The 22,591-nt window shown below is 37.4% G+C and overlaps 1 protein-coding gene across 4 annotated transcripts in view; it reads left to right on the top strand.

Annotated features, from left to right (window-relative positions):
• The first annotated feature begins 1,545 nt into the window (after nucleotides 1-1,545).
• The window catches only part of adgrd1 (adhesion G protein-coupled receptor D1), a 271,121-nt gene continuing 250,075 nt past the window's right edge, over nucleotides 1,546-22,591 (top strand). For 2 of the 4 annotated variants that reach the window (XM_002931898.5, XM_031892497.1), the window contains exons 1-4: nucleotides 1,546-2,125; nucleotides 7,239-7,275; nucleotides 13,887-14,003; nucleotides 18,532-18,627. In XM_002931898.5, coding sequence (XP_002931944.3) covers nucleotides 1,886-2,125; nucleotides 7,239-7,275; nucleotides 13,887-14,003; nucleotides 18,532-18,627 — 490 coding nt within the window. In that variant the 5' untranslated portion in view covers nucleotides 1,546-1,885. The remainder of the gene's footprint in view (nucleotides 2,126-7,238; nucleotides 7,276-13,886; nucleotides 14,004-18,531; nucleotides 18,628-22,591) is intronic. The other 2 variants (XM_031892498.1, XM_012969246.3) reach the window with 1 other exon arrangement.

The raw sequence follows: 22,591 nt of genomic DNA, 5'->3' as shown, positions 1-22,591 counted from the left end.
AATTGTGTTTACAATATAGTTGTCCAGAAACTTCCCCATCTAGGTCAATAGACCAAAATGATTAATGAGACACTATAGCATTGCTGACTGAACAGCCGGGCAATAAAACCATTAGGAGACACACATCCCATGAATACCTTAAATCCAGACTCCCAAGCAAAAGAAAAAAAAAACACAGTTCATTCGCTTTGTACCTTCCCTACCACGAAATTAAAGAAACAAAATTGCTACATTTGTGATAAATTAAGTGATGTTTTCGTATTGTAAATGATAATTTTTATCTATTAATGTATAGGAAATCTATATATACTTTGCTATTAAATTATATACTTAGCGGGCAACTTACAGTGCTAGGTACCAAGCCGCTATGTCCTTACTGCTTTATAGTTCAAACCTTTTTTTTTAAGTAAATACCATCATGAAATGTATCAGTGTAGTTTGAGTAATTAAATTGAGTATTAAATGCTTAAAATGGAACATAACTCAAATCCTTTTTACAAACTACTACCTTCAATCTATGGAGAGTTCCCCTACTGTGCTGAGCAGTATGGCAGCTCCCACACATATCTTTATATGCAAATATGTAGAGCTGGTATGAAGTGTGCTCAGAACAAACCAATCCCTCCTTCTTTCTCACTAGACAAGGCAAACTAAATGGAAGAGATATCCTGTTTTTCTTTGACTGTGCAGCTTCATTGAAGCTGATTGTAATGGTACCTTTTTTCGACAAAGAAAAGCCATGATTGAGGTATTATAATCAATTCTAAAGTTTAATTTAGCACAGATTCAAGGATCAACGGCACTCTTGTTCCTTTTTATGTAAAAACAAGGGTAACATTTCCTAGTGAGACTGAGGGGATTTTGGTTCTGTTTGTATTGATGGCACTATCTAAATAAAAGTGACATACATACTGTACATGCTTCTCTTGTTTTTCTATGTAAGTAATGTGTAATCATAATGTATGGATACCCTGTGTGTGCCAATATGTTTCTGCACTTATATATGCTCGATAGTAAAACTATATACAACTTTTTATCCACATTTTCAACGAAAAGGAAAAACAAATTTAGAAAAATGGATGAAAATCCTGTTGAAAAAAAATTGTGGCTTATAAAAGAGGTCAGCATGAGATTTCTTCTGGAATATGTAAATCTTTTTATCACAAATTTGTAACCATTGTGCATTTTTTGTAGGATGCAGTTTCCCTTTGTGAGACTCACTTTCTGTCACTTTCTGGAAGCTGTGCTGCAAGCAGAAATGCTAAATCTGCAAAGCACTGGGGGAAGCAAAGAATATTGCTGGCTATCTTAAAAGTAGATATACAATATTATCTGTACTGGGTTCTATCAAAGTATTAGGTCCCTTTTACTAGTGTCCCTTTAAAAAAATACAGCATGTAGAAGTGTAAACATCTCTCTTATTTAAAGTTTAGAGCTCGTGTTATATTTACTTAGCAATTTACCATTGTCTGTAGCAGGCTGGTGTTAGGACCCAGCGAGGAGTTTCTAATGCTGGGATATAAATAGTGTAGTGGAATAGGACAAAGTTTGAGGAGTGAACATGACATCACTAAAGCTTTCTCTCCACCCTAAATATTGTGGGATGGAGGTACACATTGTCAGGATCTAAACTCGGATTCCTCAGAGGTGACAGGGAGAAGAACAACAGATGCCTTAGGATTTGGCAGTTTGGTGTTTCCGCCTGTACCTGGTGCAGATCACATATGGATATCTGAGTTACAGATGCTGCTGGGCAGAAGTGTGAAAGGGCAGCAAACGTTAAAAAGAGTGGGGACATTCCCAGCATGAGAGCAGAGAGAAAGATCTGCAAAGCTTAGAGAGAGAGATATGCAAAGCTTAGAGTTTCTGCTCTTCATGAGAACCAATGACTCCAGGAGAACAGACCTTTTGGAGCAAGTTTAGTAATATTGCTCTGAAAAAAACTTTCCCTTGTGCTAATATTGGTGACATTCAACTCAAAGAACTGACAACGCGGTGGGCATCAGATATCTGCAATAGAGGATACGTTACGGATTACACTGAGGTCCTGCTTTGTATTGTTTCCATGGAGTGGTCACTGCAGTTATGGATGGTCATTCTGTGTCTCAGTCTGTGTGGGAGTCAGGTAAATATATATATAAGTTTGCACAGCTAAGCCATACACCTGAGAGGTAAAGGAGGATCTCAGAAACTTCCCAATGATATACACGCTCTTTAATTTTTAGTGATACAGAGCTGTAAACTTTTTTTTGGATACTTTCTAACACTGCAGGGGCTAAGCATTTGGGTTTAATTTGTGTGTTAATAACTTTATTTTGCAGTAAGTGGAAACAGAGCTGGTTGTAAAGGGGGAATCCCTTAGTCATGCGCGAAAATGTGGCCCTCCAGTTGTTTTTTCTGTATAATTCCCAGCACTACACCCCAGACAAAATAAAGATATTCTCAGATAGTAAACGCCAGGAAACTGAGAGTTGGAGTTCAGCAAAGTGCAAGCCATGTAATAATATGTACCTTATATATTTTATTATAAAACTGTAAATATCACACATTTCCACAGCACTTTACAGAGTTTAAGCAACAGTCTCATCAGTCCCTGCCCAGTGTAACTTACAATATGGTCCCTATCAGTAACCAGGTAACCCTTTTGTATGTTTTTGGGAGAAAAATGTAGTGCTCGAAGAAACCCACACAGTCACAGGGAGAACATACAAACTTTTTGCATATAGCTGGTATCAAACCTAGGACTATAGCTGAAGGGCAGCAATGCCAACCAAGCATTTATTTAAAATAACCTTTGCATCTCTGCACTTCTTTTTGGGAGACAATAAAGGCAATCAATTTTTGAGAATTATTTTCCAGTTACACAGTATCTTAGTAATCAACAGTGTGGTGCAATACAGCGGTATTCTAATACAGATCCATTTCTTCATTAATAACTACTTTTTTTGTAGACTCTACTGTATGGCTAGATCTAATCAAGCCAGTGACGCTGGAGTACCTTGGTTAAAAAAGGCATTAATAAAGTGGTACTTTTTTGGACACTTCAGCATTAAGGGGCTATACATGGGCTGAATATTGCTCTACCCAATCAAGCGTCCCATAGGAAAAAAGCTGAATATTTTGCTATTTGGCTAGGGGTGGCTACTTACTCTGCATCTACTAATGCCCAATCCACCTGCTGAGAAGGGAGTTCACTAGCTTAGATCTGTGATGCTACAATACAGGAGAACCTGTGACCGCGGGGGTGGGCCTGGGGGACAGGGCACCCAGATTGTAGGATATTCCTTATATTAGTCCCTCTCCACTGCAACATCTTAATTTCGGCGTCTGTTGAAAATGAGTGGGTGGGCGATGGTGCTTTAACATAATGTGAACATAATGCCTTCTTAGGATTGAGGGGTAGTTCACTTTTAAATAAACTTTTAGTCTAATATAATGTACTCTCTGGTATTCTGAGACAACTTTGGTCTTCATTTTTTATGTATTTATTTAATAATTTTTTAAAAGTTTTAGCTTTTTTGTTCAGCAGCTTTCCAGTTTGCAGTATCCATCTAGTTGCTAAGGATGAATTTACCCTAGCAACCAGGTAGTAGTTTAAATGAGATTAGATAACTAATAAAATGTAAGAATAACAATTTAATAAAAGAATCAAGAATAAATGGAACAATAGGTTTTTGGCTGCTGGGGTCAGTGACCCCAATTCAGAAGCTGGGAAGAGGCAGAAGAAGGGGCTAATAATAAAAAAAAAACTAATAAAAATAAAAAATGACGACCAGTTAAAAAGTTGCTAGATATAGGGTATTCTATCACTAAACTTTAACATATAGGTGAACTATCCTTTTATGCATCACTCTTAATTTTGACAAAATAATATGTGCCCGATACTGTATTCATAAATGCATTCACCTCATTCAATACTCGCTCTATAATTGCTTAATGCATCCATTTGACTCTATAATTACTACTATATAATTTTATTCCCCAAAATGTAAATTACATTTTGGACCGTTTGTGTTTTTGCATATACCTTTTATTTATATTGACCAGGTTCATTGAGTGATGCTTTTTACTATAATATAAATCCCCCTTAATACTTCTAAATCGCAGCGACCCCTATCAACCTCTGGCTGCTCTGTTTGCTTGACTCTGCCGGTATTAGAAGTGCCGCTCTGGGGACTCTGGTTAAAATGCTAACAGGGAGTATTTGTGGAACAAAAATACCAAGGTTCGTGGATTCTAGGAATGCAACAGGGATTCATATATTTCTAGGTCACTTTAAAAAACACAAGGTGGTAACATGAAGGTTTAGCGAACACAGCTGCATTTGTGTGTATGTGGGCAAGCAGCCTGTGCAAAGAAACTGCAGGGTGTCTGGAAGTCAATTGTTATAACTGCTGCAAGTTTCTTTCCTTGGTTTCTTGCAATTTGTACATGTACTGATTGTTTCACTATGTTGTTTCTGGACTTGTCAAGATTCTTCCCCACCTTTTTAATTCTCACCCAAGAGAGATGTCCAAAAATGGTGGGAGTTGTTGTTCAATATCACTACAATAAATTATGCATTTAAGTCTGACTTATGTGGGAAAAGAAACATATTAAAAGAGACAATACCAAAAAAGATTTATGAGGCCATAGAAAGACACACTGTGGTATTTATTTGCAAGGCAGCTCTCCTTATTCACCCATGATAGCATTCCATTGTGACATCATTGTTTAAGTTAGGCAAACACTTTAACAAAATTGATGATAAAAGCTCTGGGAAACCTGTTTTGTCCTTCCTTCTAGCCTTGGGCATAGGACAACTTTTAGTATATTTTAGTATAGAGCAGAGAGAGCCTTTGCATTGGGTCCCCAGGAGCAGAAGGGTCTCTTTGGGGGTGTGATATAGATAGTACTATAAAAACATACATATACTATATAAGAGCTGTTTGATTTGGTTAGTTTATGCATCAGGGATGAACAAACCTGTTTTTTTTAAGAACTCTCACCAATCCAAAATTTAGCCATTGGGCGATGGTGTACTGGGGTTCAACAGCAGGGGCCACATGCTGGGAATCCCTGATTTATAGAATTTTTGTCTTGGGGGTCCCAGCCTTTCAGGTTTACCATGGCACCCCCTTCCCATTGTCTTACACCTGCCCTTTTTGAACAAACAATATAATTGGTCAAATGAGGGGTCCAGGACAATGGAAGCCTTAAACCCCAACCACTTTCAGATAAGCACTACGCCTTTTCGGGTTTCTGAAATGGGTGGAGCAGGCAGTTAAACGTGAATTGTCTTGCCTGAAATCCTGAAATTATGTCTTCAGCACTGTATCAATTTTTAGTTCTTTATACATATAAACATAAAAACTATTATTACTATTTTAACTGTAACAAGGGGCTCCAGCAGGTGGCTAACAGTAGGGTATGTGCTGCATCCAGCCCCCTCACACCCGGGGAAACAATCCCAAATTGCCAAACAACAAAAACACAGATTTGTTTTGGTTTCCACTGGTTTTTGATCAGAACATCTTTATTAAATGAATATGCCCAATAGACATATAATAGTGCAAATCAACCACAATAGTGGTTTACAGAATATATAGCACTATTTCAGTTGTGTTGGTCCTCGCACTACAACCCCACTGCAAATTGTTGGTGGGCTTCTCACCTACATATCTAGCTGGATTTTATGCACATATAAACTTAACATAGGAAGCCTATCTGGGTAATTTACAGGGTTCCCTTCCACAACTTTGACTGAAACTATGGTATGCCAGCCCAAGCCCTGAATATACATGCACTTTATAGCCAAAGTGACTGCTATAGCTAACTTAGGTTCACATCCCAAGCAGAAGCTAAATACCCACAAAATGTTATTTTTGAGCACAAGCAAAACAAAATGACACATACAGTAACAAAGAGAAAGAAAGCTCAACCAGTGACAACTACAATTTATTTTCTATGCAATTATAGCACCCTGAAGTATAAATAGATGTGCTTCAAGTACAAGATTCCTGTAGGCAGCCTAGGCACTATAGATATTCAGAATTACACTTTCTGGGATCAGGGCCACTTTACTAAATGGGGCATCTACCTGGGGTCCACTGATTTGGGGGGCCCACTGTGCCCTACCTTCCATGCTGCCGCTACTGCCTTCTTCACCCACCCCTGTGCTCCCTGCTTTTCAGAAAAAAATTAGAGTTGGCAGTGCATTCCACTGTAAAGGAGTGTTCATTGGAAATTTCTACAGTGATTATACTGACACAGCTAGGGTTAATATTCTATTTATACATTTTCTATTTATACGTAGTAATTATACAAGCATATTGGTGTTTTATTTTGGTAAAATGGGTGTGGTACTTAGGGATTTGGCCTAAATGTGGGCATGATCAGAAAATGTTGCCACACTACGCAGTGCAGGGCAAAGTAAGCCAACCATTTGGATCTTTGCCCAGGGCCCACCAAGAACAGCCTGGGATCCTTACACCAACTGCACTGCTGGTAAATTCCTGGAATTTTACTTGTCATTTCTTAAGCATCAAATAGCCCTTATTAAAGGAGAATGCAAGTCAAAATTTAAAAAGCATACTGCCCAATAGTCCTCCTATTGTTTAGTAAAAACGCCACACTTTTGGCTCGCCTAATCAAATATTTACTCAGTCACACTTACTTCACATTTTCTAGAACAGGCAGCCATCTCTAAAAAGTTATTCTCCCTTCCTTTCCCTCCTTGCTTCATACTGCACATGTGGTTCATTCCCTCCCCCCCTCCTCTCTGCCAGATCCGCTTCTGATTGGCTGGTGGGCATGTGTAGCTCAGAACAGGAGACAGGATCAAGTTACACACATGCTCAGAGAATAGGAAGGCTGCCGCTGGCAGCCTACAGGAAGGGAAGAGGGATTTCAGTGATGTCACTGTAGTCTTCACACTGCTGTAGGCTGCCAGCACCTGCAAGCAGGGATCTGGGAATTTAGATATGCAGTAAGTACTTAAAAATAATGCCTTTAGACTTACTTTTAATTCATATTAACCTTTCATTGTCCTTTAAAGAGAGAGTTAATATTAAGATCAACTAGTATGTTGTAGGTGGACCTACTCTAAGCAACCTTTCAATAGTTTTTTTTACCGGTTTTTAATTATGCTTCCTGCTTTGCCTTTCCTTATTGCCTACAAATAAAAATGCTATCCAATAGCTCAGTAACTCACCATATGGCAATAAAGCATTTCTTAATGGTTTCTTATTTTTTTGCAGGCTCCTAAAAACTATTCTTGGTTTCAAGATCAACCAGGTAAGATAAATTTGATTTAGTTTGTATAAAGACAGTAAAAATAATAGAGAATCAAACGCCAAAATACATGTTACACAGAGTATTTCTACAGTGTTTGTTTCAGCTTAGGAGCAGGGAGAAGGCCAAACAGTGTCGTTGGTGTTTAAGCCTTTTTATAAGAGGAACCTTTAATAAATTGCTTATGTCTACAAACAACAAAAGGCGGAAATGCAGTCTGTTCTATTTGCTTAATGTGAATGACAAGGACATTTACTAGGGTAATACAGTCTGTCCGTGTCAAACACATTTATTGCTTATTGTGATGCTTTTATTATTTACAGAATAGAGGAATTTTAGTATGTCTTGTTCAATTTGACATCTCTTCTTTTTATTATCCACTGAACAAAAAAAAAAAACACATTACATAGTTTAGGCTTTGCAAGCACATTAACTGGCATAGTGCAGTGTACAATGCAAGTGGGTTCTGCTTCAAATAGTCATGGCCATGTAACTGGGACTCCTGAAGGGGCACAATATACATAGGATGCTGAAATGGACCCTGCCAAGCAGGAACTCCCAGCAGCTGTTGGATCTGCCCATGATTTTGCATTGGAGGGATTTTGCCTGCTCCAAAACCCCTGGTATCCTTAAAGGGGTTGTTTGCCTTTAAATTAACTTTTAGTATAATGTAGAGAGGGTTATTCTGAGAAGGTTTGCATTAAGTCTTCTTCTTTTATTATTTGTGGTTTTTGAATTATTTAACGTTTTGTTCAGCAACTCTCCAGTTTGGCATTTCAGCAGCTATCTGGTTGCTATTGTCCAATTTAACTTAGTAACCAGGCAGTGGGTTGAAAGAGAGATGGGAATATGTATAGAGTAGAGCCTAAACAAAGAGATAAATAATAAAAAGTGACATTAGCAATAAAATTGTAGCCTTACAGAGAAATAGTATTTTGCCTGCTGGGCTCAGTAACCCTTATTTGAAAGCTGTGAAGACCAATTGAAATGTTTCTAAAAATAGGTAATTCTATAACATACTAAAAGTTTAATCTGTTAGTACCTTGTCATATCTTAAATGTATAGGGATAAATATCAGGTAGAGATGCCATGTGAATGAGAAATCTATTGAGATAGCTTTGACCCAAAGCAATTCAATATGCTGATCATTGTGGATGCCTTTGAATTGGGCTTGCTTAACAAAATTGACCCGATTAGTATGAATTCCATATGTCTGAAAAAATGTGCTTGGATCTTACAGCAGGTCGAGTGTTTATTGTTATGTGAAACACTATCAAAGGGAAAAGTTTCGACACTGCTTTAAACCATCCTTGTGTAACCACCCAAAACAGGAATCAGCCCAATGCAAGAACAGAAGGAATGGTTTTATTGCATTTCACAACATCAACACAATTCCCTTCCCATCCTAGCTGCTATAGCGATGCATGAGAGGCCTAACACTTCTATTAAAATGTAGTGATTATACCATATTGCAATATTTAGTAGCTGTTCCACAGAAAAAAAAAATGAAACTGGCAAATGGACATGCACTTCAAATGCCTTTTTTAAAGTATATTTGTCTATAGCATTTCTCCTGGGAATTCTTTTCCCTATATCCAGCTTTCTTTCAGAAGAGTAATTTATTAATCATATCCATAGGCCTTTATGTTTTCCAACTTCACAGCATGATTCCTTCCTTGTTCTGGCTTTTCTCACTCTCAGAAAGAAAATGTTCCGAGTAGCATACAAGTACATATATTCACAACAATACATTGGAGGTTACTCTGCAATAGAAGGGTCAAAGGAAAGGAATGTCCATGTTTTATGCAATAGGTGCAACAATACTCCATAGGTTGATTCAAACAGATGTGACAAAAAAAAAAAATTCCAACATGTGAAAAAAAAGCAGAAACACAGGTTGCATCTATATGTTTTTCCATTTTGTTGCACCAACAAATAAATACCTACTGTAAGATGACATAGCTTATTCAGCAGCTGGGAATCCTTTCTGTACTCCCACTGGATGGGAGCAAACTGCTAATCAATCATTTCATAATTGTTTAATGGTAGCAACAGTACCAAAAACCTGTATGCTATTCAGTTATTAACCTCTCTGCTACTGGAGAGGCTGACTGGTTGAAAATGTCCTCTATCCAAAGCCCCTGTTCAACTGTAGCAGTTAGGTATATACCTGGGCCACTTTTTCTGGAATTTTGCTATGGACTATTTAAATCCCTGTACCACCTTATCCTTGGGATGATAAGTGCTGAATTGTCTAAAGAAAGCCTTGGGGGCTGTGAAGTGCAAGTTGATTGTATATCCTAACCCAGGGGTCCCCAGCCTTTCTTACCCGTGAGCCACAGTCAAATGTAAAAAGACTTGGAGAGCAACACAAGCATCATAAAAGTTCATGGAGGAGCCAAATAAGGGCTAAGATTGGCTATTAGGAGCCTCTATGCACACTATCAGCTTACAGGGGCTTTATTTGGTAGTAAATCTTGTTTTTATTCAACCTAAACTTGCCACCAAGTCAGGAATTCAAATAACTACCTGGTTTGGGGGCACTGAGAGCAACATACAAGGGGTTGGTGAGCAACATGTTGCCCCCGAGCCACTGGTTGGGGATCACTGTCCTAACCTTACACCCTCATTCTAGTCTTTTATGATTGATCCAGGTCTGGGGATAAGTAATTCCTTTGGATAGGCAGCTATGTTCCCATTTACCTTCCCTCCTCCTTTATAAGAGAGTTTCCTTTCCTCCCTGCTTCCTCTTTTGCTACAACCTGATAGGCTTCTACCTGCCTTCCTGCCTTTATTTTGTTTTGTTTCAATTTTCTTATAAATAATTATCATTAAACTAAAAATGTGAAAAAGGAAGTTATAGAGCATTGTTCATTTAACTGTTCTTTCTAAATGTCACAGCTTGGTAAAATGTTGGAGAACAGTTGTCCAGCATTATAGCAAGGTTTGTATTTTATTGTGGTAATAAAGCTGTGGTTAACTCTCACCTAAAAGAATATGGTCTGTGTTTTATTTGCAGAGTTTAGTCAAAGTAGCCCCATCAGGAAAAAGGAAGGGGGGTCCCATTTTCCCAATCTAGGGGAAATTGTGTATCCCATATATATGTTTATATCTTATCCCCATAACAATTTAATTTTTGTATTTTTCTTTGCTTTTGCTAGTGCACCTTAAAAAATGAATAGTTTCCATGCAAATTGTTTTTCCCACAGATAATGTGATTTCAGATTTAGCACAGTATTCGGCCTAGTCTTTGGTGAAGGATTCAGTTTTGAAGTATTGTGTTGCTCGATTTTTTTTGTCTTTAATCATAGTATCCTTTACACTAGTCAGCATGCAGACTAACTGATAAGGCCTCATAGAATTACATGTCTTTAATTGTGAATATTTTTATCTACTATATGAGAGAAATGTGTTTCATTACAGCCCTGTGTCACACAGCCAGCACACTACTAGCTATGTTTTATTCATTGTTTCTAAAATAGGATCTTATGATTAAATTCATTTTTTTAATGTACAGCATATTTAAAAGTATCTGGTTCTAATGCAGACAAGCAACAAGTGCAATCTGGGTGGAATTCTGTGCAATAGCAATATATACACAGGTATATAAAGGCAAGACATCTAGAAAATTAAATCTTTAATATAAATCACAATTTCACCTTGAGGTTTAAAGCGAGTAGCCAGTGCCACCTATTAATGCCAAGCAGATATCTATCCGCGTTATATTAATTAGAAATTAAAATAGCACTGCTGCCCTTGTACTGCTTTGAAAACGATAGAGTAATCCATTTACATACACAATTTTATAAAAATAACCAGATGCCTGTCTGACCAGGTTATTAATGAATTAGTCCTCCCTTTGCTGCTATTGTCCCATCTGGGAAAGCATTTTTAAAGGAATGGTATTTGTTTCCATTCAGTCACAAGAGCAATAGTGAGATTAATGTTGGGCATCAGGCCTGGCTTGCAGTCAGCCTCCAATTCATAAGATAGAAGTTTCACCAGCACCCGTGCCTTCACCAATAGTAAACTCGGTCCACAGCCTAGAGGGTCTGCACCCTCAAAGGAACAAGAAAGGAGATGACTGGCACAATGAGTATAATGCAAGTGAGGCTTAGCCCCTGAGTTATTGAAACGTTGCTGCTACACTTTCATTTCAGGGGCTAAGCCCCGCTTGCATTATACTTGTTGTGCCAGTCATCTCCTTTTTTTCAGCCTCCAATTCACCCCACAGATGAACTCTTTCACTCCCATTTCAGCAAACCAATGTTGGTTTAGGGAATGGGTTCATAATCATGGCAAAACTCCTTCCCTAAACTGTTTCCACAAAGTATGAGCCATAAAATTGTCATTGTCTTGAGTCCCCAACCCAATCCATGAAAAATCGCTTCAGAACATTTTTTCATCTCTTCAAAAATGATGCATTCATTCAGGTACTGTTCATTTAGCCGCCAAATTCGTACTCATCTAAGAGTGTTAGATGATGAAGTTCTGTTTCTGCTGTTCCAATGAACATTAGCTGCTTTGTTTTTGTTGCTTTTCTTTTGATGCAGCTGATGCTGATAATTGCAAGCCAAGAATCTGCCCCAACCCTCCTAAAATGTTTTTGATGTGTCTGCACCAGTAGCCATTGCGTTAGCCTGGGTGCAGGCACTTGGAGAACATTTCAGTGTGAAACTGCTGGAATATGCAGTTCCTCACCAAATTCCACTTTTTGGAGCATAGGGGCAGAATCTTCCCCAAGGAATCCTTCTAGTGTGGCAGTAGCCTTAGGGACAGATTTATCAAAATGTGAGTTTAGAGCTTACTACATAAACATGCATGTGCATACAGTAACACAACTAACAACAAAATGCAAGTAACATTATCAACAATCCTATGCATTTTGCTCCTAATCTTGCAAAAAATGAAGCTTTTGTAATAATGCTACTCCCTTAAGGGCTCTGGCACACGGGGAGATTAGTCGCACGCGACAAAACTCCCTGTTCGCGGGTGACTAATCTCCCCGAGTTGCCATCGGCATGATTTCGGCAAATCTCCGAAAATGCCTCACGAGGCAACTTCGGGGATTCGCCGAAATCGCCTGCGCAGCGTGTGCCATCCCACCGGCGACTTAGATTGTCGCCAGTGGGATGGCAATTCGGGGAGATTAGTCGCCTGCGAACAGGGAGATTTGTTGCGGGCGACTAATCTCCCCGTGTGCCAGAGCCCTTAAGGAACAGTAACACCAAAAAATTAAAGTGTTCTAAAGTAATTGAAATATAATGTACTGTTGCCCTGCACTGGTAAAACTGGGGTGTTTGCTTCAGGAACACTACTATAGTTTATATAAATAAGCTGCTGTGTAGCCATGGGGGCAGCCATTCAAGCTGGAAAAAAGGAGAAAAGGCACAGGTTACACAGCAGATAACAGATAAGACACCATTGTATTCTACAGGGTTTATCTGTTAGCTGCTATATAACCTGTGCCTTTTCTTCTTGTAATTGGCTGCCCCCATGGCTACACAGCAGGGTTTATATAAACTCTAGTAATGTTTCTGAAGCAAACACACAACTTTTACCAGTGCAGGGCAGCAGTACATTATAGTTTAATTTCTTTAAAATATATACATTTTTTGGTGTTACTGTTCCTTTAAAGGAGAAGGAAAGGCTAATACAAATTAATCTCAAGCTGCAGGCATACCTTTAGTTCTCTCAATAGTGCCCTTAAGTGTCCCAATATTTCTCCCGTTCAGATGATCAGAAGCCTCATAGGAAAAAAAACGCTGATCTCTGTAAAGAAAGTTCCCATAATGCCTCGCTCCTGCACCAAGACCACGACCGGTTTACAAGCTCAGTTTGTAAGACTATGAGGAAACTTCCTGTTGATTGGCTCAGAACCACATTCCTAAGGGGGGGGGGGGAGTGAGTCCTATACTTTTATAACCCTTATTAGTCCTCTGTAACTAAAATAGATTTTTTTGGTAACTAAAAAATGGGAAGCTTAATGGCACTCCAACCCTTTATGTAGAATCTGTATTTTGAATATAGGTGGAGGTAGAGAGAGAAATGACTTATACTGAGCTTTCTTCCAAGCAAGTTTTACCTAGACTGCCCATCAAGTCCAAAGTTCTAGATTTGTTTCCATAAAAAACAAATGCAAATGGCCATTCCACTTCAGTTAACACCTGCCTGAATAAGTTCAGTGGAACCATTTTGATTGGATATAGGTAACTAGGAATTCCCTATGACTCAGTTGAACTGAAAAAGCAGCTTGAACCAATGGTGAAATTTTTCAAGAATACTCAAAATCTAGTTGCTTTAGAATTATCTCCACTAGATTTACCAACACTTATTTTAATTTCTGATTGACCTATCTAAGCAGCTTAACATAAGCTTTTCAAAAATCAGTAAATATTGACCTTTTACATCTTTTTTCCTTGAGCCACCATTTTGTGATGTTCTGTGTGTCACTAACTGATCACCTGTAACAGGAAGTAGTGTGGGTCCTAACCTGCTGGTGCTAAAGAATGCTCATATGGTTTTGCTGCTGGGGCCTTAAGAAGAGCAGTGTGAAATGGTTGAGTAAATTGTAAAATACTAATATGCAGAAATGCACTCTTGTGTTTTCCCAGGCTTCAAAGTCCTGACCTCAGCTTCACATTATTGGCCTCTCGAGGTGGTGAATGGAATTCTGCAGGTGCATCATAACAGTGAAGACATAAGAGGTCCTCATAATGAAAGTGATATAAGTATGTGTGGTAGGAATGTTTAAAGGGAAGGGAAATATAGCTTGGGCTTTTTACCCGTGCCTGCTTTGAAGATTTTGGCAGTTTCATTCTCTTTCTATAAGATATTTCACTTTTGAGCTCATGACTCATTTTGCATTTTAAAGCTGTCTTATAAGGATGTCATTTTTTAATCTTTTCAGAAAACATACAGTTTCTAGAGACAGGAGGAGTGTATCAAGTGTATCTGGACAGTGTTTCCTTTATCATTCTTTGTCAGGAACTTCACTTGTCTATTATCTTTTATGAGCTATTGGATATGAGGCAAAATAGGATATGTTTTGGTTGCTTAGTGAATCAAAGCAGAGAATGAAGTAAACCCTGATTTGTGCCAAACATCACACTTATTGGACAGGAAGGGTTATAGCACTTCTGTTCTATCTGTTGTATCTATCTTTCTATCTATCTATCTATCTATCTATCTATCTATCTATCTATCTATCTATCTATCTATCTACCAGTGTTGAACATATACAGCTTAGGACCCGTGTGCAGGATTAGTATAGCCACCCCTTCTCCTTTATCCATATCACTTGCCCAGGGCCCCAAGCCCCAAGAGAAGGCCCCTGTGCAGCTGGCTGCCAAATATTATATCTACCCCCCACTACAGACTTTTGCTATCAATATATATATATTTATATTTTGAAATACATTATGAAAAACAAAAGCTTATAATTTATTTTGATTCTCATAACTGGGATAAATGTATGCCTATATTTAACATATGTCCAACAATGGGGCTCCTGATGAAACTTAATGTGAACATTACATGAAAACATGTTGACCTTTTAATATAACAGTGCATGTGTAGCAATGGAAAAAGAGGGTTGATGGCAGGAGGAGCTAAGAAAATGATCCCCACAGGAAGAGAAAATAAAACTAACCCCCCAATTTTATATATAGCATAGAAGGCTGGTATTAACATCTTGTTTTAAGGCTACTAGAAGCAGCAATAAATACATATCTGGCATCATATCATATATGAACACAGATTATGAAACCAGAGTTGATATCTGTTCACCAGTGGTGAAATCTTGTTTCCCCCACAAATTTCATTTAACATTTAGGTACCCAAGGGCCACTCTCCTAAAGATGCTGCCATTGGCTCAGTCTCTTGAGTCCCTATATAATAAATACGACCCTGATTTCACCCTTTGATGTGCCATTATGTATCTGATAAAAGGCACCTCTCACTAGCTAAAGAATGCACTGTACTGAACATCTGCCCTTATATCAGTCTTTCAGGATAGGGTTTCATAGTCCCCTGGTACTTTCTCTTAGCTAAAAAGACTGGTGAATGTACTACCATTCACCATTCATATACATGACCATAAGATAAGCTTTATGCCAACTCAAGAGAGCTGTAAATATCAGAAGGTTGTCCTCATTGAAAGCCTCTCCTGTAGTATACAGTATATTATTGCAAAATGAAAAAACTTAATTTAATTAAAATTAAAAAAAATAAATAAATTTCTTCCAGCAAGATATATAATAAACAGAATAAATGAAGTACTAACACCCAATAAGACAAATCACTAAATGGTAGAAGTTATGCAGAGATTTGGCCAGATGCATAGCTGTGTTCATGTGTTCATGTTCCACAAGCTCTTAGATTTTATACATAGAAATTCTCATTTACTAACAGATGCAAATTTACATCAATGTAGTATCTCATTGCAACCAAAAAGCTGTTAGCTGTGCTCATACAAGTGCAAGTGGTGCCAAATGAAAATTATATATACAGGTGTCTGCTGATTAAATATTACTTGACTACAACATTCCTTTGAGATATATGATAACATTATCACTAATAGGGGTCTTCTAAAATGTTCTACTTGTGGCCCTTGAGTATCCAGAGCTAGCTTCATCAGACACACTGGTCCACGTTGTCACCTGTGTGCCTTAGAAAGCCATGACTGAGAAGTTGATCTTCTTTTAAAAACAGAAACCATTGTATTGTGTCTAGCTTATCTGTTTTTTGATATGAACAGCTGGACCCTGCAATGCAACCTCAAGTGCTCCAGAGTAGAGCATACATCATCATGCTAGTGCTTTTGATGCAAACACAAAGGAGAGCATTATATTTTTTTAAATATACAGGATATGAAATTCTTTAAGTTTTATCCTGACCCCTCTGTTTATAGTAAGTGAGGGCCATGGCACAAAACAGTTACACGACAATAACTACTAGGAACATCAGATTGAGGGGGTTGAGCTGGGCATAAAGGAATGTCAGCCTGTGGCTCTTCATTTGTTTCTGCAGGCTATGCCAAAGCTTCAATGGGATCTGTTTGAATCATGGACTTTACTGACTCTGCTCAGGGGGGTGAAATCTAGGCTCTAGCAATAGCAGCTTATAAATGCTATCATGAGTGTAATGATATTGCTAAACCTCTGATCTTTCAGGTGTATTTTTCAGTTTCTACCAGTTATACATGAGGATTAGAACTCTTTTTTTATGAGTTCCTTATATAGGCAGCTTTACACAGGCCATTATTATGTCAGTGTTTGATTTAACACAAAACAGATGCTTTGACAAGGTTTCGAAAAGAGCCATTTGCACCTTATGTCAAGATGCTCTTCATATTACTCATTATAGAACATCTCTGCTCAACTCTATGACTCTTTCGGGTGCTGCTCAGCTACAAAACAGTCACTTTAGGCAACTCCAACATTAGCTACTAGGGACATCAGAAATGTATTTTATGAATAGGTTTAGAGGATTATTCTATTTTAGCAGAAAGCCATTGCATGTGATAAACCATACTATAACCATATTTCTCCTGTATGTATTTTGCTGCTGCTTCATACCATGCTGTTCATTGCTCTTCATGACATGTTTACTTTCCATAAGTCTTTGTGATCATTGTTTTGCAAACATTATGTTATCATTGTTATTGGGCTTTATATCTCTCAACTCGAGATCACTGAATTCCCCACAGACTTGAGTTGGCTGTGATACATCTCTAAGATGGCTGCATTGACTTGCAAGTACAGCTGACTCCTGAATGCTGTTATTTACCCAACACCTGCTCCTACCTAAACATGGGGCCAACTCTTTTATTAGCCCTGTTATTTTAGATTTAATTAGGTTTAATTTATTCACACCTGGTTAATAAATTTGTTTTTTTTCTGTGTTATAAAGAACCCAGCCAATTAACACTTAATTTTTGCAAAGAGACACATGGTGCACTGTTATAGTGTGTATTCTGTTCATTCTGGCTACAACTGCACAGCCTGACAACCAATACTTGGCAGCCGATTCTGTGTTAGGAAACAGTTTCCAGCAAAATGCAGTTTATTTATACAGATCTCGAGGGAAATGTATTATTTTGACTAAGCAAGGATTAATTATATTTTTTTAGGTGTGCCACAATTAAAGGAAAACTGTACCCCCAAACAATTTAGGTCTCTATAAAAATATATTGCAGAAACAAGCTCATATGTAAAACCCTGCTTCATCTAAATAAACCATTTTCAAAAAAATAGACTTTTTTAGTAGTATGTCCTATTGGGCACTCCTAAATAGAAAATTGCCATTTTAAGTATTAAGGGCCGCCTCCTGGGATCATAGGATTCACAGTGCACACAAACAAGCCAAGGCACACATACATGCTAGGCCCCATCAGCCAATTAATGGACAGAGTTCTGCCTTTTGCTTCCACACTACTTCCTGTTACAGTTAGAGCTGCATTATTTCTGATCATGTGATCTCTGAGGGAACACACAGCCCATAGCTAAATGGTGACTCAAGCAAAATGTAAAAGGGCAATATTTACTGATATATATTCCAATTTAGTAAGATTCTTTAATAGGTCACTTAACATAATATAACCTATCTGTTGGTTAAGTATTCATTCTAGGGGTATAGTTTTCCTACCTGCCGGGTCCTTACATATCCAAATGTATTCCAAACATGCTGCCAATAATAAAAAGGAGCATGATGTTGGCTAAAATTAATGAACTTGCCAGGAAGTCATCACTGTACTTCAAATTCTCAGCACCCATTTGCATTACTTGTTTCATATATACATATTACATTACCCTTGTTTAAAAGACTATTTTATTTTTTTACACATCAGTAACATCGCAATCATTCTCCTGAGATAAATAGCCGCATTATAATTGCATTTTAGGAGTTGAGGATAATAGTTTTTATTTTAATTCTAAATTTCTATCCTTACAAAGAGGTTGCAATTTCATTTCACAGAGCTTACAGTGCAGTGACTAAAAAGTATAACAAGCTAGAAAAACTAGATCCAAAGGCAAAATCTCTTACAAATGATGCTAAATGTAATGCCCTATAGTCTTCCAAGAATCTATCATTCCGTGGGAATTCATACAAAGATGCTGCTGCAGGACTAGATCTGAAGAATTTCCAATTTCACAGCTGTCCGTAGCTATCTCCTTCTCCCTGTTGAGAGATATAAAGCACTTGTGTGTTTGTCTTTGTGTTTGATACATTATTTTGCTTTTCTTTTGTCCATTCCAGCTGTCGCCATCCACAACGTCACTGTGCTTCATTCCCATAACTCTTCCTCTGTTCATATCAATGATTCTGCCTACTCTAACTCCTCAGCAACTGTAGGTGAGGATTGTATAGATTCCCCTTGTAATATATTTCTTCATAGCCACTCGCTTAAGTAGGATGCTTATCTTGTGAAATGTTGTCATCTTCAGAAAGATATATGGCTTTCTGCAATTTCTGAATTTAAAGTATTTTTATATTATTGTTAGATTATTTACATTTACAGCTTTAAAAATGCATAAATAACCTGTTTTTCATCTTAGAATGTATTGCCATCAAAATGCCATATTATTGATAATTTCTACTTATATTTTTATTACTTTAATTTTTTTTTACCAGTGATCATACACTTTTGTATCCACTCTCAAAAACCATTATGAATATTAGCTGTTCCCATTGGAAGGGACATATTTTATATATCCTATACTGCAGTATGTGACACTGAGGGCCATATTTATCAAAGGCTGACTTGTGCTTTCTGAAACTAATTAGAACTAATTAACTTTAGAATTGATCTATCAACATTACCGATTAATGTAATGCGATTCAGGTTGTCCTGATCCCGTTAATCCCATCAGGATTTTCAGTATGTGTGATAAAATGAAGAAACAGATACCATAGAATCCAATGGGAACAGGATATTATAATGTATTTGCTTAATTGGGCTCTTGTTTCTCAAAAATTTGAATATTTGAGTTTATTCAAGACCAGAGTTGTCCAACATTGGGAGATGGCAAAGAATACAGGCATTGGAGAAAAAGACACAAATGTTTGAGTGTAATTTCTTCAATCGAACTCAAGGAAATTCAAGGAAATCCATGATTAGTTTGTTAATCAGTGAAATTGACATTAAGCAACATAAGTAAACACAACCACATCATTTTCTATAAATCTGTCGCTTAGTGTGGGTTACATGCTTTGACAGATCTCAGTCCATTATTTACAGTGAACCAATAATGACTGAACTTCTGTACAACAAATACCTTGTCCTCTATATGTGTATTTCTAACAGAGCAGGAGCTTACACAATGCAGAGATTCTATTGTTGCAGTGGCTGAGAGGCATTTACTGAATGAGTTTCTGGCATAGAAATATGGTTGTGTCTCTAGTTGATTCATATTGGATTCAGATTAAGGATATGTGGTAGATTCCAAAATGTCAAAATTTCTGTTTGATACGTGCAGCCATGAGTAATGTCACATAGCTCACTATAAACATAGGTTTACAAAAATAACAGGGAAAAACAATTATGTTAGCTGACAAGTGCAAATTTCCCCCTTCAAAGGTGATGAAACCCAGGCAGTCATTTTTTAGGCCAAGATATCTGTAGACTGGTTAATATCAGCTGTACACTGCAGTGTATAACTGATTTGCTTAGGATCAAAGCATCTTCAAACTTGTCTACACCTTGTCTACTGCCTTGTTGCTACAACAATATGATTGCTTACAACCTGAAAAACTGTCATATGCTCTACTAATGGAATTTGTGTTACTGTGCATTTATATCTTAAAAAACCTTTACAACTGACCATAGTTTTTTATGGGACTTTATTTTTTAAAAACAAGTTTCTATTAATACATGGAAAATAGTACATATACGTGTGGAAATATTCAAGCTTTCTCCTTTGAAGGTAACCTGTATAGTTCATGTATCTCTCAAAAGGAACTTAGAAACCCCACTTTTCTGTAAGGTCTACAAACGAGTGGATCATTTCCCAGGTTGTGGGTTAATTAGGCTAATTTGGTAATTTGACCCCTGAACCAATGGACGGAATGCATGAAGCAGCTTTGCAGACCTGCCAGAAAGTTTGTTTGTTTTCCAGCCAGTCTGATATTAGGTTAAGCCTCAACCAAGGACAGACATAATATTGCCTTCATATATTGACCAACAGACTGGTAACTAAGCATCAGGCAATATGGATCCATGTATGACCATCTTGAGCTCACTTGCAGTTTTGGAGCATGAGTGTGTTCATGGCATATAGTATATAGTGGTAGCTGTAGATACAGAGTCTATAGAAAATTCCAGTGTATTGCTTTTCAGTTATTGTGATTGCTATGTTTTATGTGGGGGAAATGTATTGAAAATTCAGAAGGGAGTTTTGATACCGATTGGGGTTGGGTGATGATTGAAATACCACATGGCTTGGTAAAAACATTGACTCTTAGGTCACAATATTTAACCTTGCAAAAATTATAACTACTGTATTTGTTGTAACATAACATCAAGTTTCATTTGTGCCCAGTTGTGATATTTGATTATGAGTAAAACATAATGGTGTTGGAAAATGAAAACATATTTTGATTCTGAACATGGGTTATGGTTTTTGTTTTATTTACAACTGATATATGGAGCCATATTAGAATTATGTAGCAGATTAACGCTAAATCCAGACCATGTAAAATACCAATACTTTCAAAATACATAATTCTATGGAAAAAGGGATAGGAATAAAAAATGACTTAAAATACCATTACATTCCTAGGAATCCTTGCTGCTGTCATTAGTCCAGGTCCTTTCTGATAAGTGTGCTCCTAGAAATAAGATAAAACCTGCACTGATTGCAAGAACATTCGGTGACTTTGAAATTAATTCCAGTTCAACATACCTAGTTCATTGGCATTTAAAACATGCATAGCAAAACAATTGTGCTAGTGCATTGTGCCAATTTGGTGTTTTACAAGGATTAACAAATATTTTGCACGCTGCTGCCCTGCCAACACAAAAAGATATCATTACTAGTCCTACAACCCTATGGAAATGTTCCAGTCTGGATGTTAGCATCTAGGCATGGGGAGCATGTGTTTAAGAATTCAGATAATAAGGGTGTCTAGAATGCACTGCGGTGAAAAACACAGTAAACAGTGAACCACACATGACCTGAACTGCCTGACTCTTTAATTTCCCCCAGTCACATAGCTGCTGAATGTGAAGAAAGCACAAGTCTGACATCAGGCTCATGCAATGCCAAAATTCCTTTCTGTTAATCCATAGGAAGGAAAAGAGAAACCCAACTGAAGCAGTTTCCAATTTTGCTTCAAAGGAGGTTAAAAAAACTCCTTCCTTGCACCAAATATAGATTGACCTATGACTGTTGGGGCTAATTTTTATACCCCTGCTCTTTGTTATTTTCTTAAAGCTCTTCAGAACTTATTTTAAACATGTGCATTGTATTTGCCAACAAAGTCTACTCCAACAATGATAAACACATTGCCACTAGTTTTATAGCTGGGGGAAAGAAACTTTGTTATAGATTAAACCTCATTTTCATTTTAAATCATGACAATGTGTATTCCTTAATCTTGCAGCGGGAGGTTCCCAAGGGGTTGTTTTATTCAAATGAAAGCTATTTTTTTTAATATAACTATCATATTTATATAACTATCATATGTTTTCGACAGTGCCTCCTGTCCAGATTAAACAAAGCTATATTGGATACATTTGGTCCTAAATAAACGCATGCTTCCCTTTTTCAATTTCCCTTTTTCAATTTGCTTCCAGTTTTATTATTCTAACCAAATTTTTCCAGTTGAGCCTAAACCAGGGTAGGTATACCATTTAACAGCTGTCTTGTGTGTAAACATGTGTCATGTCGCAGGCATGCCATTGTTGCCTAGAAATTAGCATGCATGGAGGTGTGTAGACAATACCTTGATTATATAGGTTCTTAAAGAAAACCTACAGGTAACTTTGGTTCTAATAAATGATCTATAAAAGAATCTTCTCAGACTTGGATAGGTATATACTGTACATATTATTCAACATTTATGTTTTATATCTTTCTCTTTGAGCCACTCACAGAACATCTAACTGTTATGCACAAACAAAGACTTACTCCAGCAACCAGTCATATATTAACTTTCATATTCCTAACTTTTCTTGATGAATAACAACTATCTGGTAACTGGTTACCTCTATGTCATTAATGATACATTTGTGCATAGAAGTTTGTGCATATAAGGCACAAACTTTGCCCAGGTGTAATGCATCCAATAAGATGTTTGCTTTTTAACAGGTAACCAG

The sequence above is a fragment of the Xenopus tropicalis genome, chromosome 1 (genome assembly GCF_000004195.4).
Source record: "Xenopus tropicalis strain Nigerian chromosome 1, UCB_Xtro_10.0, whole genome shotgun sequence".
NCBI classification, from domain to species: domain Eukaryota; kingdom Metazoa; phylum Chordata; class Amphibia; order Anura; family Pipidae; genus Xenopus; species Xenopus tropicalis.
This window is presented reverse-complemented; position numbering and strand designations above follow the sequence as displayed.